This window comes from Scleropages formosus, chromosome 19, assembly GCF_900964775.1.
Source record: "Scleropages formosus chromosome 19, fSclFor1.1, whole genome shotgun sequence".
Classification (NCBI taxonomy): domain Eukaryota; kingdom Metazoa; phylum Chordata; class Actinopteri; order Osteoglossiformes; family Osteoglossidae; genus Scleropages; species Scleropages formosus.
In genome coordinates this window covers 23199589-23226379 of record NC_041824.1, presented here as the reverse complement: position 1 = coordinate 23226379, position 26791 = coordinate 23199589, and the positions used below count along the sequence as shown (strand labels likewise).

Here is a 26791-nt window from a genome sequence, read left to right as displayed (position 1 = left end):
CAGGCGTGTAGCTGGATGCCCGAGGCAAAGCAGTGTCTAACATCTGTACGTTTGTGCAATATAAGTACGATGCAAGAAAACGAATTGAATGGTGGTGAATTTAGTCAGTTTGGCTCTTAGTTGATTCAGCTTCAATATACAATTTTTCAAAGCGTTTACGTTGTTTTTCCATACCTTCGTGTGGACGCTTGTTTTTTAGATGAAATGAATCTGAAGCTATTCTCTCGTACATTCAGGAAATAGACACCCCTCCGCTTGCGTGAATTTGACTTGCCTAAATCCGGATAAATGTAAAAAATTTCCAGCATACACGTTATTTACGGATAACGCTTACGCAAAACGTAAGACGAGGCAGGAAGCTACATCTTCCCGGTTCCCGCGTGTTTTGAGCCGTGAACGCATCTCCCCTCCTTAGTATACTTTTCTTGCACATTTTCTACCCTTTTTATTATTTACAATGGCTGGTGGTAAACGTGCATTTGAAGGAAAACGAGAACTGTCTCGCAAACATACAGCTATCAATTTGGAGATGAAATTGGAAATAATAAGGAAGTTAAACTGGGGTAGGATAGGCTAGCCTGTGTTGAATGGTGGAGGAGGAGGAGGGGAAATCTGACCTACGTAACTTTTGACTTGCGTAAGGGGTTGAACGGTCTATTTACGTAAGCGGAGGGGTTTCTGTAGCCGTTTCGGTAACGTACACGGTGGCTTAATAGTTCCAATGATTAACCGGTGAACGGACAAATTAAGCTCAGGAGAACCTGCGCCCTGCGAATACGGCAAAAGCCAAGGACTTTAGAAAGATGGAGGGAGAATTTCACGACATGTTAAAGTAAGTGGGTTTGTTCGCCACTGTGTCGCGGTCGCCGAGCCGTCGGTGGCTGCGGCCGATGTCCTTATTAAAAGCGGAGTGACGGCTGAAGCAGCCCTGCCCATAACGGAGAGAGAGGGATGTGGGCGGCGGCGTGGAGGGAGAGACACGGCGACTGACTGGAGCTGCGAAGTCCCGGAGCAGTCGACCTCGGCCCGACGCGCCCCTCCCAGAGCCCCCGGCGCTCTCTGATCCGACCCTTTTCGTCTTCCCGCGGAGGCGCCTGGCCGTCACAGGGAGACGGCAGCCGGGTTGGCCGCACGCGGCAGGCGTCTCCGCGGTCCCCGGTCCACGCCCGGCTCCGAGGACTGGCGCCCCTTTGAGGAGTTAATGGCTCCTGTTTGTGTGTTTCCTGCCAGTGCTTGTGGTTGTGGTTCCGTTCTGCCTTCGTTGTGGGGTTGTGGTGTTCTGCGTTGGGTCTCGCTCCCATGTCACCGCTACACTAATAACCTGCCTCGCTGCCTTTGCTCGCCCTTTTATGAGGTTACCGCGGCACGACGAAACAATCTCTCGGATACCGAGAGTCACTTCAAGGTTATAGTATGTCGGCAGAGCTGCCAACTGGGAGGAAATTAATAATGTTATCAAACTGAAATGGTACCGAATACTTGGTTTAGCTTTGTTTGTAAGAAGCCTCACAAAAACCCATTAACTCTTTTAGAAGACCCAAAAAAGGAAGTGTTCGGATGTCTGAAACCCAAAGCGGGCCTTTGTGAGATGTTGCTTTTGGAGTCGGTACGATTGCGGCTTTTCAGAGAAAGGAATGAAAGTTGGAAACGCGTGCCTAATAGTCGAGGAATGCGGTGCCGCCGTGGGCGTGTCTGAGTCAGAGGAATGGCCCCATCAGGCCAGGTGTGGTTCTCGTATCACACGGCCGCTTGTGAGAACCGGGCGAGGGCTTGAGCTTATGAACAAAAAACACACCTTTTTTTTTTTTTTTTTTTTTAATGACTTGCCCGCCAGTATCAAAGCACAAAACGCATCAGAGACGGTCTCACTGGTGGGGGGGAAAAGCTGTAACCTCAGTTGCGGAGTTGGTTAATACGCCTTCAATGATTAATTTGAAAAAAGTCTTAAGCCGTGGCCATTGCTAAATGTTTTGCTACTGGAAGTCAACTAGCTAACTAGAAACTCACTTGCATTTTGGAACAGATCTGTCACATTTCACCAATGATACCAGTGTGATGAATGTGGAAAAACTACAAGGTGTTTAGCTAGAACATGAGACCTTCGTACATCGTGGTTGCAGGTTCTCAAGTAACGTTTCGCACCTCAACAAAAAAAGCTATTGCCTCCTAATGGTTATTGGAATGCAAAAAAAATAGATATCTAAGGTAATATCTATTATTTTCTCCAACGTAATATACAGTTCAGAGTAAACAGACGTGTTTGGTCTTGTAGGCCATAACCAAAGTCTTGAACTCGATGTGGGCAACTAGAGAGAACCATCAATCGGAGAGGTTTGATGGAGGAGCCCAGAAGACCGGACAGGAGGGCATTACAGTATCCCAGGTGGGATGTGACCGTGGGCTGGACCAGGAGCTGTGTAGAGGATGTTGTGATAGAATAGTGGATCCTGTTTATGTTATGCAGGATGTATCTGCAGGGCTATGTTGTTGCTGTGTTGATAGAAGCAGAGACTTGAGTTGATTCTTACTGCCAGGCTGTCGACCAATGAAACGGACGAGATGAGCGAACGAGTGTCCACTTTAACTGCAAGGTGAAGGCCCTTGGTCTTGATGAGGTCGAGGTATAAATACTGATCAGTCCTCCAAGCGGAGGTGTCCTAGAAGTAACATTGACAGATACTTAACCAGAGATCAGTTTTCAGAACCTGCAGGATTCCACTGATGTTAGTTAATTCAGCTGATACCTTTTGTTGGGTTTGTACCCTAAGCTACTTACAATGATTTACCCATTCGTATAGCAGGGTATTCGTACAGTAGCCGCTCAGAGTAAGTGCCTCGTTCAAGGGAGATACAGCAGGAGGTGGGCTAGGACCTCGGATCCTTCGAGTGCGGGGCAACGGCTTGAACCGCCTGCTGCCCCTGTAGCCGAGCTTTTATAAAAGTGAAAACGAAAGATCATTTGCCCCAATTTCAATTCTGATTATTGTAAATATGACTCTGAACTTGACATTACACCGATTCGGTGCAAAATTGCCATACGTACACCTGGCTGTAACAGGAAGACGACTTGCCTTCAGGTGCCGCAACAGGTGTAACGACATCTTGCGTCTGACTCGAGATGATGTTATGTCTGAGGTCAGAGCTCCGACCAGCTCGGCTCGTAGCCACGCGAGTCTTGCGGCTGCCGCCCACCCTTTGCTTTTGTTACCGCTTTCGTGAGTAATGACTCTTGCATGCATCCTGTATTGTTTAGGTGACTAGTGCTTCATTTGCAGCTGTCTGCAGTTAAGCCACGTTGCCACCTTGGGAAGTGGTGACCCACTCCCACCCCCCGAGGTGGGATATTTGGATGAAACCGGTCGGAAGACCTCAACGCTTGATGCCTTTTGCATCCCATGTAGCAAACCCGGGAACATTTGTCCTCCTTAGTGAGCTTATCTGCCTCGCGGGGGAAGGTGTACAAAGTGTAGGCTGCCGTGTGTCCCAGCGGGGTGTCGGTGTTTGACCTCCCCCACTGCGTCTGCTGGCATGAATAAGGGGCTTGTCACGTTTCAGACCGAGACTCTCTTCTTTAGTTCCTACAGGAGACGGATGAAACCTGACTAAGGGCAAATGGATGAACAGCAAGGCGCGTTGACTCTGCGCTACCTGGGTGTCGCTGCATCCCATACCTGACTCCCTTCCATCTCGCTGTTGTGTACTTTATTTTTTTATATATATATATATATATCTCGTATTTAGAATCCCATAGAAACGCTGGCTGTCCCAGACACTGCGTCGATCATCATTCGGTTTGCACTGTCATTGGAGCCAGTATTAGAACGCAGGCTGCCATCGAGCAGAGCTCGATGTGAAAATCCTCTTAGCTGCAACCTGCTTGCCCAGCGGGATCTCGCAAGACCGGGTTTCTTCCCGTGGTCCAGCCATCGGTCGGATGCCGTCCCTCGTCTTCGGGCTTTGTCCCTTTCCGAAGGCGAGGGGCTCGCGAGGGCTCCGGCACCTCCGGGGTTAACGTTCAACGCAGAACAGCAGCGGCAGCCGTGCTGGGGGGAGGGGGAGGGGCCAAGCCACAGCTGCTCTAGTAGGCTGGCTCTGCCTCCCTTTCCCCTGCGCAGCCCCTCGAACAATGGGAGACATGGCAGCCGCCGCAGACGCTGCAGACACTCGCCCCGCACAGCCTGCAAGGACAGGGGAAGAGAAGCAGCTGACAGCCATCGTCGGTGAGAGGATGGCACTCGTAGGATAATCCGCTCCTTCCAAGGACTCGCATGCGCACAGGCGCTCACACGCGCGGACGCACGCTCTCGTGTGTGTGTGTGTGTGTGTGTGTGTGTGTGTGTACACGAAGGACTTGGCGTTCTCTTGGATCGTTTACTTTCTCCGATTTTTGACCTCTCTTGCGACGCTGCAATTGCAAACCGGAGCATCCCTGGGATGCCGGCGGCGGGAGGCTCGCGTACGCGGCCGTGTCCGGCTGGGAGGACGCAGGGCGGCCCTTTCGACGCGAGAAAGGACAGACGGCTCGGCACAAAGATGCTGCTCTGCTGATTCTTGGCCCCGAGGCGGCATGTGCTCGTGGATGTTGCGAGCTGGCGTGCGGCATTTGTTTGTCCCATTGTGAGTCTCGCCTCACCTCTCGTGCCAACGATCGCTCTGCCCCACGCGTTTCGGTTGGCAGGGTCTGTCTCGGATAACTTGTAAGCGGGCTCCGTCTGTAGTTGCATTCCGGACTGCGGCGCAAGAGATCCGGGAGATGGAGTAGGACGCATGGGCCCGGAATCGTCAGCCCGTATGCAAATCACCTGTCATCTTCACGAGTAACACCCCCTTCGGTGAGGCGTTGTGGCGGCTGCTTCGGGGCGGCCTGTAAACCGAACCGAGCGTCGCGGGCTGCAGAGCTCGCAGCCTCGAGGTTCTCGGCCACCGATTTCAGTTCGCGGCTGCGTCCCCCCCATCGTTTTGATCCAGATGTGACAAACCGGTGTGCAATTCTCACAGCCCGAGACTGGAAAAAAATGTTGACCCACGACGGCGGAGCTCGACACTAGACTGAAAATCCAGCCGAGGTTCCGGGACACCGTGGAACGCGTTCGCACGGAGCTCCTTCAGACCTTGGTAAGAGACACCATGTCCTTGTACTCTGTTCTGCCTACATATTTGGTCCTTAACGCAACGTTTTGGCCCAGGGGTTAAAACAGATGTAATGTGAAGGTTTACTAAATGATGTGTAGCGTCATTGACTCTACGCCAATTCATTTACTTCCAGCTCCTGTTGTTTGAGGAAGCCTGTTTTTCCTGGCCTTCTGTGAGCTTTGTCATCTCTCTCTCTCTCTCTCTCACACACGCACGCACGCACGCACACACACGCACACGCTCATGTTTGTTCTGCAGAACTTTGTGTGTGAAGCCAACGTATAAGCCCAAGCAGGTCTTGGTGGGCACGGTGCTCCATTGGACACCTTTGGCACTCTTGCTCTCGGTCTGTCGAGTCCAGGTGTGTGTTTTCCCATCTCTGTTCCTCATGAACTCAGTCAGCGAGAGGAAAAACATGACCTTTTCACAGCAGCTTTAGACACGTCTGCGGGCAGGTCGAGGCAAACCCAGCATTCTCCCATCATCCAGCCTCTCCTGTGCTCCTCGTGCTATGTTTTTGCGTTTTATTTGTCTTTCTGTCATAATTGGTGGTCAAAGCCACGGTTGTTCTTTACAACAAGCTTTATATTCAAGGAAGACCCTGGGGCAGCAGGGAAGCTTATTTACACACATTGCTATGCTGCCATTGCATTCTTTGACCCAGGATGGGTTGGCACTGGTTCTGCTTTTCCTCCCAAATCACATCATTTTTGGCATTTTTCCATTACGGCCAAGCATTTCCATTGTTAACGATTAAAGTGTGTGATTCGAGTGTAATGTGACGCTGCGTATGTCATTAGAAACATTTTTCCTCAAAACACTGGTTGTGTTGCTCGTGAATGGTACAGTTGGCTGAATTTCCAACAGTTTTCCTGATTTAATCACACTTGTTCAGTTGCCTGGTGGAACTTTGATGTGTTTCTAAGACGGCCCTTGAGGGCAGATTGGAAGCACAGTAAAACGCACACACACGCGCGCACACACACACACACATTGTCTGAAACCACTTGTCCCAAGCAGGGTTGCGATGAACTGGAGCCTAACCCGGCAACACAGAGCGTCAGGCTGGAGGGGGAGGGGACGCACCCAGGACGGGACGCCAGTCCATCACAAGGCACCCCAAGCGGGACTGGAACCCCAGACCCACCGGAGAGCGGGACCCGGTCCAACCCACTGCGCGACCGCACCCCCCGGCACAGTAAAACTGCAGGCTTAATGTGGGAAAAGTGTAATATGGGAGTAAATTTCAGCTGCCCAGGGGGCCTCGATGAGTGTCACCCACTCCTGCTTTTCCTCTTGAGCATTTTGCCAGTTTAGAAACAGTTTCAATCGTGGTATTCCACCTTAGCATGTCGCACGGAGAACTTTCACACTTTCGGCTGAAAAACTGAGAATTGAGCTGTCCGTAGACCACGTGGTATGGGATGCACGTTACTGTTCGAAATGAATGAGTTGTGTGAGAATCACCTTAGTTGCTGCTGTTTCTAACAAATCTGAACTTTTCAAAATGTTCTTGGGGTTTTTTTATTTTTTAAAATGTGTCCAGAGAAATGTGTGTGTGTGTGGAGCGCAGGGCCCGTGTCCCGCTGTTGCTTCCCCCCAGATGACCTGCGGGGAAGTTGGCAGCAGACCTGGATCTCCTCTCCTCTCCTCTCCTTTACATGCGGGCCTGGCGTTCATTAACTGCAGCCCGAACCGGGAGGGGCCAGACCCGACTTCGCAATTCAATCGGCCGAGGCTTTTCTAGGAGAACATCTCCGAAACGGGGCGAGCTGTAGGGCGAATAGAAGGGAGCGGGGGTTTTACGACTCTACGGCACACTTTGGTGCGGTGCCATCGCTCTCTCGTGACATTGCTTACTGCTGCAAAGTCACTGCCGACCGCGAGAGAGCGAGACGGCAGGTCGGGGGCTCCGTACCATCTGGGTCCTGGCGACTCCCTAACGTGACTGAAACAAGCTGGCACGGCCCACCGAGGTTCATACAATTGTATGGGGCCACCAGGCAGAGAGCCCACCCTCTTCACGCCGCCTCCTCCACCGCGGTGGTAGAAATACAGTATAGATGTCATTGCTCCGGTCTTGAATCGCCACGATATTTTGACCTTTATGCGTTCAGTGCAGATATAATTTAGGAATAAGTGATTGCTGGGATAGTTGTGTGTTTTGCCACACGTGTGGTACGAAACAAGGCGTGTCATCGCACGTCATCTCCAGTGTCGTGAATGAAAAGAAGGACTGGTGACTGCTGGAGATCACTGATGCTGTTATGTGTTTTAACATAAATGTGCTGGACAGAAAAACTCAGTTTCTACTGAGTTTGCCCCGTACCCCTTAACTGTAGTGTGTCTCGGGATCGCCTCCCTCTTAATATCAGTCAGTTGATGTGTGTCTAATTTTTTTAATGATTTCTAACATATTCAAGGTTTTCCCTCTAATCCAGTCATTGTTTCGGGGCAGGCGGATCCAACAGACTATTCCCACAGTAGACGGTGGAGTCGGCCTGTGTTGTGACGGAGTGGGGGCGGTGGGGGGGGATTCTGGCAAGGCGAAGACTCCCACTGAGACCGGATTCTGTTTGATTGTCTTCAGGCTGGCATTAATCCACCTTCCCAGAGCGTGCCCCCTTCTCCCGCCCGTTTTGTCTGCACCCCCCACCCCACCCAACCCAACCCACTCCCCTCTCTGCGACCTACATGCTTTACCCACACAGAAAAACCCACAATCTGCATTACCCACGGCTGGCATATGGGAGGAGCACTTGCTGTTTGATATGAGCCCAGAAGGACTCGCCTCTGCTGCGTCGTCTCTGAATTCCCAACCGGGGGCCCGGGGTGATTGAAGAGCCCGAGCCTCATCTAGAAAGGAGCTTTTGCTGGTGCTGCACATCAGTCTTGCTGCGTATCGAGCATCCTCTGACTCTGCAAGCATCCTGCCAGGCTGGTGACTCAGGAACCTTGGAGTCTCATGGCTTTGGCAACCTTTTTTTTTTTTTTATTTTTTTTTATTTAAATAAATATATAACACGCACACGCACGCACGCGCGCGCTTCCTGGTAATTGTTTTGCCAACGTTTACCGTGAGTAACTGTGTGTCATCAATGTTGTTCTGGGTGAGAAGGCAGTGTATAGGATGTTCCTCATGCCACAGCCAGGTGACAGGTGTGGAACAATTACAGGTTTGCTCAGTAACTGCGGACAGGGTAATGACACGGGTCGCAGTCGCCGTTCGGCGCACCTGTTCCAGTGTGAAAATCCCACGGAGACGAGCCCCGTTCTCGGGGGGTAACCGCCCAGTGCGTCGGGGCAGATGTTAAACGTCGCTAATCTAATTTGGAGTTGACAAGTTGTAAAAGGATTAACTCGTTCCCCTAAAGGGGTGTGTGCGCGTGAGCCGTCTGTCAGGAACGGTGCGGGGCAAGGTGGGGCGGCACTCGGGATTGGCGCGGACGCAATCTGCCGACACGGGGAAACGGTTGCGACGCGCGTCTTTCCTCCTTGCTCGTGAACCCCCCCAGGTAGCACCCGTTGCCCACCCTGTGCTGCTTCTCCCATCCTGGGTCTGCCTAACCCCCTTCTGAAGGATCTGCTCACACTCCTCCGCTTCGACGCTCAAGTGACGCTCACCGTCCGCGCGCACACCCATGTAAATAAATAAATTAATAAATAATTTTAAAAAAGCCTCGATTAGATGACATTTGAAAAACTCTCACACCAGGAAGGTGGGTGATGCTCCTTATAAGTCGTTCAACCTCCTGGTGTAAAACTGTGGTAAGACAGCCGTTGCGGAGAGGGAGGCGCTGTGGCGAAGCACCCCGGTGTGTGTTTTGCTGAGGGTGGCTGACGTTCACCTGTGCTTCCTTACCCACGTGGTGGAGGCGGGAGACACTTGTGCGTCCCGTCTATTGAGTCACTCGTTTCCTGTTCTCGTCGCACAGGTTGTCACTTCTCTGGCGGGATTCGACGAGCGGCGCCACCGGCGGGAGACTCCTCCAAGTTCCTGGGTCTCGAATAGGGAAACTGTACAGGTGTGTGTCCCGTGTCGTTGCGCTACTCCGTTGCGTTCGCTTTCCAGCCGAGTGCTCTATAGCACCTGTCCGGAGGGGGGTGTTCGTCCCCAGCGGCGGTAGGTAGTGAAAACGGAACTCGACCTCTGACGTTATTGAAGGATTTCTTCCATAAATTGACTTGGAGAAGTAAAATGAGTATCGGGTCGAAAATCTACTCTGGTACCAAGATACTTTGATTCCAGGTAAGCTTTACAGTGTTTTTATTACATTTATTGTGCCGTTTTTAAGAGCTTCAGCATACAGTTTTTTTTTTTTTTTTTTTTAATGTACCTTACAGTAGGTGAAAAGTGCTACCTTTATAAACAGTCAGTGGGACAGCTGATAGTGTTGGGTTAGAGCTGTTGCCTTTGAATCCAAAGGTTGCAGGTTTGAATCCCACCTGCAGTAGCCTTGAACAAGGTACTTACCCTAACCTGATCCGGTCAAGTTACCCAGCTGTGTGAATAATTGTAAGTAGCTTTGGAGAAAATTGTCGCATAAATGTAAGTAATATTTCATTGGTACTGATGGCGCTGAGGTTGGAAAGTGGCGAAGAGCAGCCGCACCGTAGCTGGTGGTTTAGTGAATTCTCCTTCGTTTTACTACGATTTGTGGAGCTGCTTCGTGACACGGGTTCCGTGTGTCCTACCTAATCCCTGTCTGGGAAACGTCACCCTGGCTTCGTGTCCAAAGGAGAACTCACATCGTAGAGTCGGGGCGGTGGGGTGAGAATAAGGGGTAAAAGTGCTTTACTCTGAATTCGCTGGTTGAGTAGAAAACGGCGAAGAGTAAACATGAAGTAGGCGACGGTTCCTGCGTAGTGCGAGTGGTCCATTTGAACGTGCCCTTCCTGGAGAGGTCGTGGGGTCGCGACGCCGTTTAATTTGAGACCATCTGAGGGATTAATGAGAAGTGCAAACGAACCCCCGTCAAAGAGGGTGTCCTCGGCGTGTGGGGCGCCGACCTCTGAGAGCTCTGTGATGCTCCCCGTGTGATTTGCGACCCGTCGCTTCCACCCTGGGCCTCCCGGCGCCGCGGGGCCTGGGAACAGCCGTCTCCGGAGCGCTGGGCGGATGGGCGCCCCCGGCACGGGCCTCATATCACTCTCAGCAGAACGATGCCGCAAAGAGCCCCGCCGTGCCCTCGGTCGTATCGCCGCGGCTCTGGCTTCCTCCGAAGCGCTTAGGCGTGCGCCGAAACGCCGCCCCTACTTTCCCACTTTGACGGGTTTCGCGCTTTTGTGGGAAACGTTCAAAGTCTATTGAAGTTGGCCTTGTCTGCATAAGGAGCTGACCTTCATCTCGGCTTTGCTTTGGTTGTTTATGTGCCCTTTGATACGGTGCAGCTCGGCAGAACCGCTAAGCGCCCCGTCGGACGTGTACGACCGATACGTTGGCGTTCCCCCTCTGCCCCGTAGCCTCTGATGGAGTCACTCGGGCGCTGTGAAGCGGCGTCAATCCCTTCATCAAACGCTGCCGCCCTGGCAGGATCGAGGTTTATTTGCGGCCCTTTGCGGCGACCCGCTCAGACACGCGAGCGCCGGCTTCAAAGGCGCCGAAATCTCGTCTCGTCGCCGGTGGAGGGCGGAACCGCCGGAGTCTCTCCTCCCAGCCAGGAAAGAAAGGAGCAAAGAAACGTTCATCGCAGCGCTCATCCTGACTTTTTTTTTTTTTTTTTTTTTTTTTTTTAAATATAATTTAAATTTTAACACAACCCCACTGCTAGTGTAGTGGTTCGAGCTGCTGCATTTGGACCCAGAAGGTCACAGGTTCAAATCCTACCTCCAGCTGCAGTTCCCTTGAGCAAGGTACTTACCCTCAGTCGCTCCAGTAAAATTACCCAGCTGTATAAACAGGCAAATAATTGTCCGTAGCTTAACATCGTAGGACGCTTTGAAGGAAAGTGTCAGATAAATGTGAACTCTGTGCCCTTTTTAATTCCACACGTTGACAGAATGTCTTAATACACTAATGTTTAAAAGATGATGATGATGACTTGTGCTGCCCAGGGGTGTCCTGTGTTCTCAGTCTCTCCCTGCACGGATGCTGTGACATCGTAACCTCATCACGCGTTCGGTGGCTTGTCCCTTTCCCTTAAGAAGGAGGCCGTCGGTCGACCCGTCCGTTGGCGCGCCGATTCGTGGCGCCCGTCGCTGTGGAATTGGCGCCAGGTACGGCGACGCCTCTCTGCGCCGAGATGGAGGCGGGGGGGGCGGCAGCCCTTACACGCACACATTCGTCCCAGTGTGTCGACGAGGTCTCCGTTCAGCGGGCGTTTGAACGTGTCTCTTCGCAGCCCCTTTTTCCTCGGTCTCCCCTGCTTCGCCCTGGGGTCCCAGCGGCTCTGTTCCTCTTCGGCGGAAAACCCTAAATCGGATTGCGTGACGACGGCTCTAATCTCTCGGAGCAAAACAGCCGAGCAGCCAACCAGCAACGCCAAATCGGTGGCCTGCATTTTTGTTTCTTATTTACTTGCGGTTTCCGCAAACCCTTTTCTTAAATGCTGAGCAGATGAACGTGGCGTTGGCTTTGTTTGCCCCTAATTAATTCCATTTTCCCCTCCGAAATCCATATTTTCCTTATGGATTTAAGAGGCTCTGCGTACCAGAGAGTCACGTGTTCCAGGGGATCAGAATTTCAGTGCATTTTCTTCTTAGGCACTACATGGTTTAAATGTTTAAATTCCATACATAGCTTGTATATGTACATATATCTTTTTTTTTTTTTTTTTGGCTCTGTATGATGAAGAATGCCGCAACTAGCGTCATTTCAGTGGAAATCGAGCTGTTTTTAGCACGGGGGAAAACACATAGTACGAAGACGTTATTATTTGTCTCGGTGCTGTTTGTCTTAGTCGTGCGGCTTTGCCATCCCTGCCAGTATGCGATGAGGGAATGTGCTGCATCACCAAAGTGTCATGGTTAAAAGAAAAAAAGAAAACGGTCTCTTCCTCCAGCTGATGATGTCTGAGGAGGCAGAGGCCGGCGTCTGCGATGAGGCCTTCGAGACAGAAGAGGGCGATGTTGAGCCGTACCTGGAAGAGGGGGAGAGCACGAGGGAGCTGCTGGAGAGACTCAAGGAACTGGAGGTGAGTCGATCGCAGCTTGAGACGAAGCCGAAGCCCCAGGGAACCCGTCGGAGCACCTCCGTGTGCAGCACAACACCTCTACACGTTTCCACTGCTGTCCTCTTGCGTTCAGCTGCTAGTCGTGGGGACAGCCGGTAGTGGAGTGGCTAGAACCGAGGCCTTCGGACCCCAGAGGTCGCAGGTTCGAATCCCACCTCTAGGTGTAGTTCCCTAGAACAAGGTACTTAGCCTAAATTGCGCCAGTTGAATTACACACCACACACATTTTCTGAACCGCTTGTCCCATATGGGGTCTCAGGGAACCGGAGCCTAACCTGGCAACTCAGGGTGTAAGGCTGGAGGGGGTGGGGGACACACCCAGGACGGGACGCCAGTCCGTCGCAAGGCACCCCAAGCGGGATTCGAACCCCAGACCCACCAGAGAGCAGGACCTGGTCCAACCCACTGCGCTACCACGCCCCCCCCAGTAGAATTACCCAGCTGTATAAATGAGTCGGTAATTGTAGGTACCTTAACATCGTAAGTCGCTTTGGAGAAAAGCATCAGATAAATGAATAAATGCAATGGAGAGTTTTTTCCCAGCTCAAGATCATCCAGTGTTCCTGTTCAGATGCAGTCTGTTTGACCAGGAATACATAATTTGTAGAAATCGCCAGTAATGGTCTCCTTGTGAAACCGTGCGGTGAAAAGCATCTAAAGACTCCAAAATGGGCTGAAATAGTCTGTGTGATAGTAAAAATTCAAGGCGTTATTATTATTTTCAGCGAGGATCCCATGTGGAAATGAAAAACCATTTGCTCTCCAGACTCTTCCGCCTAAGGGATTTTCTCGATCGAGATGCAAAGATAAACCGTAGTAAATTTGCTTAGTTAAATTTATCAATTAATCGGTGAAAATGCGCGCATACTTTTAATTTTCGCACATACGTACCAGGACAGCCCTGCCATCTGGAAAAAATGGATCGAATTTTCAGTTATAGCGCTTGTACGAGTTGAACGTCCACTCCTTTCCTTCTTTCTTTCTTAAATTGATTCATACCCTGAAGTAACAACCGTACAGTACGTGCGGTATATCGCAGCTTTCGTGAAACTGTAGTTAAAATGTTCCCGCTTGTTTGTCCCTCCCGTTGCCACCTGCTCTCCTCTGCTTTGTACAGGCAGAGAACTCTGCACTTGCACTTGCCAACGAAAGTCAGAGGGAAGCCTATGAACGGTGCTTGGACGAGGTGAGCCCTCGGCGCACTTTGAGCTTCAGAAAATACTGTATATGGAGAATTTCGGGTCATTGCGAGAGGGTTAAGGCAAGCTCTCTCCGTCCGGCCCATCTTCGTACGATCGACGGACGCGGTAGGTTACGTGCCGCTGGTTCGCGCTGCTGAATCTGAGATGAGTGGGACTGATTATGTTTGTGTGCTTTCAGGTGGCCAACCATGTGGTTCAGGCTCTGCTTAACCAGAAGGTAAGATGCCTCGCGGGTCTAGGAGAGGAACGCACGGCCGAAGCGCCCTCGCCGAGAAGACAGAACCTCGGACACAGCGCACGTCGGGGCCCGAAATTTTTATGTAAAAGGAGAGGTTTGTGGTTGAAGGCGCGTGCGTCTGTGTGTCTCAGGATCTGCGAGAGGAGTGCATCAAGCTGAAGATGCGGGTGTTTGACCTGGAGAGGCAGAACAGGGCCCTGACTGAGCTCTTCCACCAGAAAATGCAGAGTCAGGCGAACCCCATCCAGCAGGTCAGAAGAGCTAGAGCTCCTAGCTGCCGTCGTCGTTGTTGCTGCGCAACTTACTCTGTGACTTGGTGTTTGTTTTTTTTCATCGTGATTCCTCTGGGTGATTCCTCTGAGATTTATATCATGTCATAAAGAGCTGTGTGTGGGCGGGTAGCTGGTAGTGTAATGGTTAGCGCTGCTGCCTTTGGACCCAAAGGTCACAGGTTCAAATCGAGCTGTAGTACCCTAGAGCAAGGTACTTACCCTAAATTGCTCCAGTAAAATTCCCCAGTTGTATAAATGGGCAAATAATTGTGACTTGGTGTTAAGCTGCTTACTTTAGAAAAAAAGCATCTGATAAGTGTGTGTGTGTGTTATTTAGGGAAAAGAGAACTGGTACAGCTCTTGCTCTACCATCCCGCCTCGAGCTTCGCTGGTTTGAGAACCCACGTGGATTACATACGTCGTCACTTTGCCTTAGAAATATGATGCTGTGATATTGTGCAAATAAAACCAGAGGTTCACCTGTCTGTGTTTTCATAAACGTACAAAGAATTTTTCAGCTTCGCTCTTGTCTCCCGGCCGCACTGTAGCGCATCGCTCCGCTTTCTTTGTCGTAGATGCAGTGTGGACCACACCAGGACCACGCTGAACCCCTGCCCAATGATCCGGACAAGTTCCACGAGTCCCAGAACGAAACTCAGGCCAAGGTGATGGCGTAACACCCTTCGGAAATATGTCTGTGTTGGGGGATTTGTACATAACATATACATATGTGTAACCGTATGTGAGCCTCCCTGTTTCATGTCTTTCGACACCTTTCTGCTTGACATCTCGGTCGCTCCTGCCCTCTGCATTTTACCCTTGACCCCTAAAGGCTGCCGGCTTTTTCTGGTTGTCCTGCTTTGTATTTTTTGGGATAGAGAGCCTCTCGCTCATTTACTCATTAATTTACTGAGAAAATATTTTGTGGTGTAGGCATCCCTTGTACATGTTACGGGTAAAATTTCCGGTTATTGCGAGAGCTTTGAAATACACCTGTAGTATAATAGTCGTGGCTTCAGTTCGCCAAATGTTATGGCTGCTGCCAAAACACACAAATTCATGAACTTCTTCATTTCCCAGTAGTGCTATATATATATATATATATATATATATATATATATATATATATATATATATACACACACACACACACACACACACACACACACACACACACACACTTTCAGAACCGCTCATCCCATACGGGGTCACGGGGAACCAGAGCCTACCCGGTAACACAGGGCGTAAGGCCAGAGGGGGAGGGGACACACCCAGGATGGGACGCCAGTCCATCGCAAGGCACCCCAAGCGGGACTCGAACCCCAGATCCACCGGAGAGCAGCACCCGGTCAAACCCGCCAGGCCTCCCCGCCCCCTGGTGCAAGATACTTTATAAGAATTAACAAAAAATATACTTGCAGGGCATACGGTAGCACAGGGTGTAGCGTAGAGTTTGAGCTTGCACGTTCTCATTGTTCATGTGGGGTTCCTCTGGATGCTCTCATTTCCTCCCAGAGTCCAAATATGTGTTTTTCAGGTGAATTGGTGACTGTAAATTGCACTTAAGCGTGTGTGTGTGTGTGTGTGTGTGTGTGTGTGTGTGAGAGGGTACGAGTATTTATGATTGCCTTGTGATGGGCTGCCCACGCTGTCGAGCCTAGTGGACTGTGCTTCTGGCATAAGTTCTGGACAAATGGTTATGGATAACAGATAAATGTATGTGGCAGTTTAGGTCCTGTAGGTCGATTTCGGTTATAAAATACCGTACATATGAGACATTAGCAAACAGTCCTTGTGTTCAAAACTGACAAGTAATTTAGATTCCTAGAGGTTGCGTTTTTACTCGTTTCTCAACTGACTGTCCTTCTTGTAGAACAATGTGGAGCGCTCAAGAGACAGCGTGCCGGGTCCCCGAGGTCCTGTCATTTCCATGGAGGCCCTGTCCCCTTTCTTCAAGAAGAAAGCCCACATTCTGGAAGTTTTGCGCCGGCTGGAGGAAACGGACCCTCTGAAGTTCCAGCCCGCTTCAGGGCTTCCGTCTTGTTGCCCGTTTGCTCCACCTTTGGTCCCAGCGGAGATGCCGCTCGTGTCCCAGCCTCACCGCTGTCAGTCATTCGCGGACCGTGACGTTCAGGGGATCGTGAATGATGAGGACCACAGTCTGGAGCGTGACAAGTGTCAGCCCTGCCTGATGCACTCCCAAAAGAATCTGTCCAAGTTTCACCAAGCTGGCAAAACCTCACAACCCAGAACAGCGCAAAAGTCCCATTTGCTTGCATGGGAAGAAGCCCCTGGGACTTCAGCACAGAGCACAGATTTCCAAACTGCCGTTGCCCTCGCTGACGGTACAAGCAAATTCTGCACACCCAGCATGTCGGTGGAGGATTCCGGTTTGCCTGCCAGTGAAAGAAACGACAGGTCTAGCGAACCATCACAGCTAATGGGTGACGACAGTTACCTTTACTCTGTAATGAAAGACATTGCCCAGAATGGCTCAACCCTGGACCAGCCAGAGGAGCTCAAGGCTGGAATCCCCCATGAAGATAAATGCTGTGACAAGCGCTCTAGCATAGCAGCTTCCTCACAGTGTGCAGCCCCGCTGGAAGAGCGAGATTCTTTGCCCCTGGACGAGAACTTGAAGAACATGAGCACTACGGCCGTTCAGAGTTTCTCCACCGGGGAGCTTCTTGGAACGGAGGAAAACTACTTCACGGTGACCAGTGAAGTAGTAAATCTGAAAAACAGCTTGTATGCAACTACCTCAAACATGCCAGTTCCTGGGGTGACGGACCACACCCAGGCTGCTTACTGTGAGCAGGAGTCCAGACCCCAGATGTGCAACGGGCTGTACCTCTCCTCTAAAGATGATCCGAGTCTCAAAACCACAGCCGTCGAATCTTATTGTTTGGCTCCTGTATCAGACTTGGACAACACAGCGCAGGAGCCTTCCCCTGAAAAAGCCAGTCTTGCGCTCAGCCCCACATCTCCTCCATGCCTTAGCGAGGCCAGAACCTCCCCCGTCTCTTCGCCGTCCAAGCTGCTCAGGTTCCTGAAGATCCCCTCAGTGGGAGAGCGGACGCAAGCGGGCAGCCCACTTCGACTCAGTCCCCAGCTCACCCGCAACTCCAAAATCCCTTGCCGGAACAACCACTATGAGGTTTACCATTCCCCAGCTATGGCCCGAAAAGCCACCACCACGGAAAGGGAGAAGCAAAGGCAACCATCGGCCTCTAAAACGGACAGCTACCCTGGTACGCATTCGGCACCAACTTCGCCTCCCAAGGCTGAGGACACGTGCTTGTCTGTGGCCAAAGACTACGTCTTCGGTAGTCACTCGGCTCCTAAAGCCAGCCGCAGTACCAAGCTCACACTAGCATCTCAGCCACAGAAGGCCTACCAGAAGGTGCCCCACTATGAGAACATTTCTGATCTTTCCACTCCTCTACCTGCTACAGAATCATCAGGCCAAGAGACTTACACAGAAAGCACAGTATGGTACCAGATACACAACCATCACAGCCTTCCCAACACATCTGTCCTTCACAAAGGCCAGAACAGCTGCGTTTACTCGAGTGTGAAGGAGAAGAGTCATGACAGAGGTGGACCAGACCCTGCTTCTCAGACCATCGACAGTGGTAAGAAAGGAGACCCTCCTCCCGTTCCCAAGAAACAAGCAGCTGGGAAAGCCTCGGGGGAATCTAGCCGCCTTCCGTTCAAAGAGCGCTTAGCTGCCCTTGGCAAACTAAAGAGTGCCGAGGATCTACAAGTGGGTCTGCAGCTTGTAGAAGAGAGAGACGCGCAGAGCAGTGACAGTAAGGGCCCTGCCCACAGCAGCACTGAGAAAAGCAGAACTGCGGAAAGGCAAAGTGACCGCGCTCCAGTAGAACATAAACACACTAAACATACAGGTTCTCTTGATGGAAAGTCTTACCCTAGAAGCAACATCGGTGGTTACGCGCTCAAATTTCCAGGCCCTTGTTTACCCTATGAACCAGGAGCCAAATCCTTGCCGCCCAACTCTTCAATCACCAAGGCAGAGCTGGAGACCTTCTCCTCCAGAGTTTATGTAGCGAAGGCAGAGGGCTCCAAGATGAAGGCAGTCGTGACATCTTCCAACCCAGATCCTCCACAGGTTCTGCGCAACTACATGAAATGCGCAGCTTCCCATAGTGTCCCTCACAGTGTCAGAACTGCCCCCTGTCCTCAGAGCAGCCCCACAAAGGTCCTATCGAAGTCTCCCTCCAGGCCTGGTCAGGCCTCCTCCTACCCCAGAGGGACCAAACTCGTCCTCGAAGACCGAAGCGCCGCTCAGAGGCACCTTTCCAGGTCAGAGGACAGAAGCAGGCTTACTGCTGGCAAGAAAAAGATAATCTGTGCTGAGAGTTTGCCGCCCCCCCCACCTAGGCCAGTGGAGGTAATGGAGGAAAAGAGGCCATATGTTCCTGGACCTCGGTCAGCTATTGAACAGAAGGTCATGAAGGGTATTGAAGAAAACGTGCTGAAGCTGCAGGAGCAGGACCGAGGTCAAGCAGCAGAGGTCAAACAGAAGGCGTCCAATGGCATCGCCAGCTGGTTCGGGCTCAGGAAGAGCAAGCTGCCAGCCCTAAGCCGCAAACCGGAGACGTCCAAAGCCAAGGATGACAAGAAGGAGTGGAAGCTCAACATGTCATCCGTGGGAAAGGACCCCAAATGTGACGCAAAGAAAAAGCTGGAGGTGGAGAGCCTGAACATCTCGAAGCTGATGGAGAAGGCAGAAGACTTGCGCAGAGCTCTGGAGGAGGAGCGAGCCTTTGTGAACGGAGTAGCCCTGGATCGACCTGGGAGGGGACACTCCTGCGAAGTGGTCATGGATCAGGCACAGGGACAGCTGTCCGTTATGTACAGAGGCGTGGCCTCCGACAACTTCATGCAGCAGTTGTTGAATAGGTAAGAGCAAAAGACTTCCTCTGTGGTTTCGTCTGTCATTTGGCAGTTAATGGGAAACGCCAGACGTCCCTAAGGGGAGAAGTGACTGGAAAATCTTTAAATACTGTACATAACTTGACGTGATGTCCCATGAATTCTTGCTCACTCTCGCAGGGTTGATGAAAAGGATGCCACCAGCTTTGGTTTGGCACATCGGCGCCTCTCCTTTGACTCCAAGAAATCCCGCCCGATCTTCAGCCATCACAGGAACGGTATAATCAGCCACACGAAGAGCAGCGAAGAGATGGAGAAGGTGCAGCATGACTCTCGATATTATAGTTCACTTATACATGACTGAGATTGTTAACGAGGAATGATTTTTCTCCCAACTCTTTTTAAATTATGTTTAGAGCGCACATCTTGTCAGCAAAGATGTCACTTCAGAAGAGAGCTTGGCCGAGTCCATCAATTCTCAGCGCTTTGCAGGTAAGAAAAAAGTCTGTATTTTTGATGCAGTCAGATCTGCCATCTCGCATTTTAATGGACACTTCTCCCCAAAGCGACTTAATGTTAAGCTACTTTATTTACCCGTTTATGCGGCTGGGTAATTTTGCTGGAGCAACGTAGGGTAAATACCTTGCTCAAGGATACTACAGCTAGAGGTGGGATTCAAGCTTCCAACCTTTGGGTTCCAAGGCAGCAGCTCTATCCACTACACTCTAGCTACCCCTTAGACGTCGTATTCTGTGTTTAATTTAAATCCCTATCGAACGTATGTTTGTTCTGCCTCCGACCTTCGTTGTCCTCGATTGCGCTGCTGATGGAATGAATGCTTTATGCGAATCATTTTATTTTGAGATTATTTCTTGATTAATTATTGATCATTTGTAGATAATTGTGTTGACTTGTTTTGGATTTCCTGCAAAATGTGATTGTGCGCATATAATATATTGCTTATGTTTGTTCTGCTGAAACTCAGCCGATACGTATGAGCCTTAATTGCTCAAAGGCGCATGAATAGTGATGTACATGCAGTACGTGGTTAGTGTAGTAAAAAACATGGTGTCCTTCAAGCAGATAAGCTCCAGTGCTGTTTCGCTGTAGGTTCAGGTGCTTCCACGCACACCCTTGACAGCGGCATTGGCACCTTCCCTCTGCCGGACTACACTGGGAGCGCCGCGGGGAAAAGTATCCCCAAAGTGAAGGCCCGGGGGGAGCGCGACCCTTCCGTGTCCCGTTGGAAGCCCGAACCCGGGACGAAAGTTCCCCGCAAGGCCCGGACCCTGGAAAGGGAACTGTCCTCTCTGGAGGAGGGCCCACCGAAGGACAAGGAGCAGGACCCCTCCACCCTGTACAGCTCCGCTCTGCAAGGAAAAGGTTCCGCCGCAGCTCTGTCCAGCGCCATCCAAGCAGGTAGAGACAGCACTCAGCCCCTGCCGCTGCGTCCCAGCTAACGCCCGCTGCGTCAGGCAAAGAGAAAGGAAGTCGGATCCTTAGGTTCGGCCCACGGCTCCTATTTGCTGGCGATCGAGAGCGGTTTTCCTCACTCTTTGAAGCGCCGGCCGATCCGAAGAGAATCGCTGTACATACGCAGCTCGGCGTTTTAAAATGGACCTTTCACGTACCCTTCCTGCGTCGAAAATGGCACACCCTGTATCACGAGCGGAGCGTGGGGCTGCGTTGCCGTCGCTGGAGAGCATCCCTCTGACTTGGCTCCTCTGCAGATGACGAGGCCTTTGGCGTACGGTCCCTGCCGGCCCCCTGGAACTGGACCTTTCCCAGGTGACGCGTGGCCAGGCGTCGGAGAGGAGATGGAGCCGAGCACCAGCGGAAGGCCCTTCCGACAGGTGTGCGCGGCACCTTCCGGTTACTAAAGCGCACCTCACGTGCTGTCTGCGCTGCACTGATTTTATCAGGTCCCTGCGGTACAAAAGAAGCACAGTACGCGAGATCGGAAGCACAGCGACATCTTGTGGGTCCGTTTGCTCCTTTCCCTGTAGATGATGTAGGGAAAGGAAAATGCCACCGTCTTAAATGCTCTCTGATACTGTTGGTATTGTCTGACTATAATTTTCTGCCTAAGGACAGTTAAATACAATTTGTCCCTTTTTTTCTTAAGTTTTCCTTTTTTTTTTTAATTTTTTTAAATCCTGTGGCCCGTTAATCCCCTTAAGTCCTTGGTATCTTATCGTTTAATAATGACATTGGATGCGACAAGTGAAAATTCATAGTACTGTACATCCTTTCCTGACTCCTCCAGTAATGTGTAGCTGACAATGTGCCACTCCTCTCTCTCCGATTTCCGTGCCATGTGGCCCCTCAGCCTCTCATCTCGCCTGGCCCCCGAGTCGGTCAGTACCTCCCCAGCTAGCGCCGGCCCCTGGGGGCCAAGCCAAATCCCCCGGAAATATACGCAAGGTTCGTCCAAGGTCTGGTTTCGGCGAACGTGAGGCCACGCTGCCCCTGCCACCCCCCGGGTCCCGGAGACCCCCCCCCCCCGAGTCTCTTTGTAATTCGCTGTATGACGGGCTCTCGTCGACACGTTCCGGAACAGGCCCTGTTTGTCACGCTTCCGCTTCCCTGGCACCCAGCTCAGCGCTCGCGCACCTTTCCTCAGGGTCTGACTACATGGCAGAACGGCAGAAACCTGAAGTGGACCGTCCACTGACCCAGTCAGCGGGATGGAATGACACACAGCCAAAGCTGGAAAAGATGTATCTACAGGTCTTCCACAGAGAGAGACGCCCTGGGGAGACCGGTCGTACCCTCAGACGTGCTCATGCAGCCTGCCCAACGCACTGCTCTTGCACCGAGCCCAGAGATCTAGCTGGTATCCCCTTGTGAAGATTCCAACTCATTCAGTTTGGTCTTCAATGACAAAGATGATGTCAAGATGAAGAATTAAAAAAAGTAACTTGTGATGCCCCCACCCATGACGTGGACACTGTACCCCAGCCAGTTATTCCAGTTGTTTTTAATTGGCTTTTTTCAGTTGGTAGATGATATATTTAAAATGATGCTTCTGTTAACTTTTTTCATTGTTTTCATATGTGAATGTTGCTGTTTATCTATAGTTTTGCATTGGTATTTTCTAATTATTATTATTATTATTATTATTATTATTTTTAAATGTACAGATGAAATGCATTTGTTCTTGGTGCACAGAGGCAATGCCTCTGTGAGCCAAATAAAGAAGCTGTTGTGCAGAGACTTTTGTGTCGATCATTAATCCTAATGTAAAATTAGGGGCCAGTTGGCAATTGGACCTGTTACAGCCCCGAACCGGATCTAAGCTGTCAAATGTTTGTACGGTCCGCTATTTCCGATGTTCATGAGTACAGTCAAAAATATTTTTCATCTCAACCTGATGAAATTCAGAGTTTTCACTGCGAAGTGTATGACTCAGATTGAGTATGTACTCACTAGGGGTGGCATGGTGGCACAGCAAGTAGCCCTGCTGTCTCACAGCATGTGGGTGGTGCGAGAGGATGTGGGTTTGAGCCCCGCTCAGTCTGTGTGGAGTTTGCATGTTCTCCCCGTGTCTGCGTGGGTTTCCTCTGGGTGCTCTGGTTTCCTCCCACAGTTCAAAGACATGCTCTTCAGGTTCACCCATAGTGTGTGTGAGAGAGTGTGTGTTCCACTGATTTATGGATGAGTGACCCAGTGTAAGTAGTATATCTAGCAGTGTAAGTCACCATGGTGAATAAGGGGTGTGGGCTGGTAACACTACATAGAGTTCATTGGAAGTCACTTTGGAGAAAAGTGTCTGCTAAATGTACAGCAGTGGCCTGTAACAGGTATCAGCCAAGTTGTGAGGCAGTAGTGATGCTCATATATCTGGATGAAGCCACAACTTGTATCTCTACAGGGAAACTACATTGCACTGTTTTTTTTTTTTTTTTTTAAAATTCCTTAAACAGAAAAGAAAATGCTTATCTGTTTTTTCTCCCCTTCCCATTTGCTGTTTTTTTTCTCCACATTATGTGTGGTTGAATAATCCAGCGATAACACAATCGGGCTTGGCAACTATACGGGAGCTGTGTTTTCAGTGGATGTGCAACAGAACTCTAGAAACAAAATCAAAAAAGTAGAATTGTTAAAATTCCCTGCAGTGTGTGTGGTTACATTTGGATTTTTCCAGTGGACTATGATGCCAGTGAATGTGACCCCACCACAAAAAAAATGAATCCCTCAATTTTATTTCCGGTGCATTATAATTACTGTTACATCCGTTGGCTGGTAAATTGTGGCTCGACATAACTATCTAAACCAAATGGAATACACATTTAAAAAACAGGTGAAGTGGCTCAAATATATATGGGAACAGAGGAACTTTGAGAAAATCGAGTGCTGCAACACACACACACACACACACACACACACACACACACACACACACACTCTCAATCAATCAATCAATCAATCTGAACTGCTTGTCCCAAGCGGGGTTGCGGGGAGCCGGAGACTAACCCGGCAACACGGCATAAGGCCAGAGGGGGAGGGGACCCACCCAGGACGGGATGCCAGTTCGTCGCAAGGCACCCCAAGCGGGACTTGAACCCCGGACCCACCAGAGAACAGGACCCGGTCAAACCCCCTGCCTCGCCTCACCGCACCCCCCTCAGTGCTGCAACAGCACAGTAAAATATGTAGAGATACATTTATTTTTTGGCATTTCAAAAAAGTTGGGTGAGATTGGGAAAACATAAGGCAAGAAAGAGTATTTAGCTTTAATCGCTTTGGTTATTTTTACTGCTTGAATTGTTGGGATTTTACAGCGTAGCATTTAATACACTGGGGCTGCAATGGAGCTGCATTAAATGATGCGATGCTGGAAATTTCCCCTCTTTTCTAATCTTGTCACTGCCACTAAGGGCTTTGTTCTGGGCTGGAGCAGCAGTCGATGGAAGATAGCTCCAGGGGATGTTCCGATGACCACGAGAAGAGGCATCACCACCGCCTCCTCCTCCTCTTCATCCTGTAGCTGTAGGCTGACTCACCATGAAGGTGTTACCTCTAGAGGCACAAAACAAATTACAGTGCCACGAAAAGAGTAAATGCCACAGTGGTTCCCATTACCATGATGGCCGTATCAATGCGAGAAAACACCCTTCCTCTTTTTCGTATCGCCTCGACGGGACTTCAGCACACTTGTAAAAAAGGAAGCTGCGCAACCGGTGTTTGTTCCTGTTTTTGGCTGTGATACCACTGCTCTTGCGCGGTGACCCATGGCGAACCACTGATGTGTCATCTTGGGGACGTTCGTATCTTCTGAGTCACTGACTGACATTATTATTATTATTATTATTATTATGTGTAACAAGGAGCACGTGCAGAGATGCCCTGTCCATGGACGGCATCCCCTGTAGCGAAAGGCCGACTTTGGACACTCCGAGTTGACATGACGACGGCGTTGAAACAAACGCCTGTGTTTTGCAGCCGGGTTTTGCGTTTATTCGTTGAGGGGAAACCGAAATCTTGCCTTCGGTATCGGTTTATCTCCCTGGGGATGCCCGCAGATCTGTGGCTTTCGAGGAGGGAATTCCACTGCGTCGCGGAGCGGCGAACGGCCGGGACGCCTCCTTCGGGAGCAGCGCGCTGCCTACGTAAAGGCGTGACTCATCTGTGGTTTGCGCACCGTGCCGGCTGCTGTGTAGCGTGGTGAACGCGGGGCCTTTCCCAGTTGCCAAGAGGATTCTTTTGTCTCGAAAGACATGTGCAGGCCATAAACAAGGAAATGCAGGGAAATTTTATGTAAATGGGGTTCTTTTTACAAGTGTAATTCTGCGGTTTGATCTGGTGATATTCCTGCATTGTGATAAAACAGAATACAGAATCCAATGAGTCAGCGTAACACTTTCTATGTTCTTTCATTTATTTTGTGGTACCTCGTGCTGCAGCTCTCCAGGGATGACAGGATTTTGTTTAACATGTTAAAATGCCTTCCTGCTTACTGCGGTTTTCTGGCCTTTTGAATTATGTTTGGAGTGTGATGCACAGCATGGGGGGGTGAGGTCAAATACATGAGGAAGGTTTGCTGTCACAGGACCCCCCCACAGCAAGCTCTTTCTTCACCATGGCAACATTCCTTGACATGGTGTCTCTATATTAGGGTGTTTTTTTTTTTTTTTTATAAATGTAATACAAAATCACAGCACTGGTGAAGACTGGAGTTGTGGTCATGCTGTTTACACAATCATATAACATGGTAACAGACACGAGGAAGTACTATAAGTGGTATATGTGGTAAAATGTTTGCATTTCTACATACCTTTACAATGCCAGTAATCCCCCCCCCCCCCCCGCATCTGCTCCTTTTACCTCTTTGGGCTTCATAGGGTAAAAATAAGTCAGGCAAAATCTAATAGTCGGGTATAAAGGAACATCTACTTGGACACATCATTTCCCGTTAAGTTCCCTTCATTGCTTTTGTAGTCTTCATGGGCTAATCTTATTTTTTACTCTAATCATTACTTATAAGCAGGAGTGCAATGAGACAAATCAGGACCCTTTTCATAACATTCATAGGTCACCACTGTCATTTGATGACAAAGAATGACCTTTCCACACCTAGTGGGGAAGGGCTAAAAATAATTGGAGATAGACAGGGAAATTGAAATTGTAGCTGTATAGAGACTTGGCGGGGGAGGTGGTATCCAGGGTAAATCTGCCCACCTTCTCTGTATTCCCAAAAACTCTCACAAGAGTCTGATACCACACTTAGTGTGGAACATACTATGCTGTTCATGGGCAGCCCGCTGTCCGCACTTTATGCAAAGATTGGTGATTTAGATGGGTGGTAGTCAAAATAAAATGACGTCATGGTCCAGGCCTTTAAAAAGTGTTAAGATTCAGAGGGTGACATCTCAATGATAGGATTGCCTCACGAGAGCCTGGAAGCCTTGAGAAAGACGAAGAGGGACAGGATGAACTTCTCCGCTCTGCTGGTGAGTATGATGCTGATGGTTAATACCAGGCAGCTGCTGCATCCACAAGGAGGGGAACCAACCAATCCATCCACAACCTTTTCCTTTTTTTTTTTTTTTTTAAGCGTAAAATCATGTTGTCCTTGCTGCTCTGTGCAGAGTTTGCTGCTGATGGCACCGGTGTGTGTGATGCCACACACGTGCTGCTTTACCTGCAGCCAGGGGTGCGACTGGAACAGCACTTCAAGCTGGTTGCCGCCCGGAGCCACACTCACCAAAATCCCCAGCCCGGAGACCACGAGGATCGCAGCTCGATCCTTTACCCCGTGGAACTACATGTGAGTGGTACCGGCCCATTGACCCACTAGAACACAGGACGCTCCGGTCAGCACGCTTTCCATCACTGAAGCAGAACTGGCTGGTTGGGTCTTGGCGTAAAACAGTGGGAAGCTTTCGAGGTGTCGCTCTGATGTGACCGTTTAGTCGCATTCTACGTCGCCTTTTTTGGGCACAGAGTCACTCGGTGTGGTGAACTTAAACGCGCTGCTTTTTTTCTTGTCTTCCTCAGTAGCGACACAGACGCAGACAGAATCCCGCAGACTATATGGACCGCCTACTGCCAACACAAGAAATGTTGGCAGAATCAGGGGGTTGAGTTTGCGCTCAACTACACCATCACCGTCTTCTATCGGCGGCCCTGCCCAGATAGCTCACGCTACCATCTGGTTCCCGGTAAATTCACTGTAACAGTGGGCTGCACGTGTATCCATCGCAGGACCATGTCCCTCGCTACCACGGGCTAGAGCGCCTCCGTGAGTCGGGGCAGTGAGACACCCGTGTACTTTTGCACCCAATGGGTGTCACCTCACAGCACATGGTTGGACATTATGCATGTTACTCAAGGTACGCCGTGGGTATAAAACTGTGGTATTTGAGTTGTTCC

The 26791-nt window shown here is 50.4% G+C and overlaps 2 protein-coding genes across 7 annotated transcripts in view; both read left to right on the top strand.

Moving 5' to 3' along the window:
• The window catches only part of LOC108939416 (nck-associated protein 5-like), a 36108-nt gene extending 13985 nt beyond the window's left edge, over nucleotides 1-22123 (top strand). For 3 of the 6 annotated variants that reach the window (XM_029246261.1, XM_029246257.1, XM_029246258.1), the window contains exons 2-11: nucleotides 9069-9158; nucleotides 12135-12266; nucleotides 13423-13491; nucleotides 13686-13724; nucleotides 13877-13996; nucleotides 14593-14682; nucleotides 15891-18943; nucleotides 19097-19235; nucleotides 19333-19408; nucleotides 20027-22123. In XM_029246261.1, coding sequence (XP_029102094.1) covers nucleotides 12138-12266; nucleotides 13423-13491; nucleotides 13686-13724; nucleotides 13877-13996; nucleotides 14593-14682; nucleotides 15891-18943; nucleotides 19097-19235; nucleotides 19333-19408; nucleotides 20027-20376 — 4065 coding nt within the window. In that variant the 5' untranslated portion in view covers nucleotides 9069-9158; nucleotides 12135-12137 and the 3' untranslated portion in view covers nucleotides 20377-22123. Of the gene's footprint in view, nucleotides 1-5049; nucleotides 5116-9068; nucleotides 9159-12134; nucleotides 12267-13422; nucleotides 13492-13685; nucleotides 13725-13876; nucleotides 13997-14592; nucleotides 14683-15890; nucleotides 18944-19096; nucleotides 19236-19332; nucleotides 19409-20026 lie in introns of those variants that run through there. The other 3 variants (XM_018760746.2, XM_029246260.1, XM_029246259.1) reach the window with 3 other exon arrangements.
• Nucleotides 22124-25791: 3668 nt separating this feature from the next.
• On the top strand, nucleotides 25792-26651 carry LOC114909185 (interleukin-17A-like). The gene is made up of 3 exons (XM_029246489.1): nucleotides 25792-25869; nucleotides 26008-26186; nucleotides 26417-26651. The coding sequence occupies exons 1-3, from the start codon at nucleotides 25792-25794 to the stop codon at nucleotides 26649-26651; spliced, it is 492 nt and encodes a 163-aa protein (XP_029102322.1).
• Nucleotides 26652-26791: the final 140 nt, after the last annotated feature.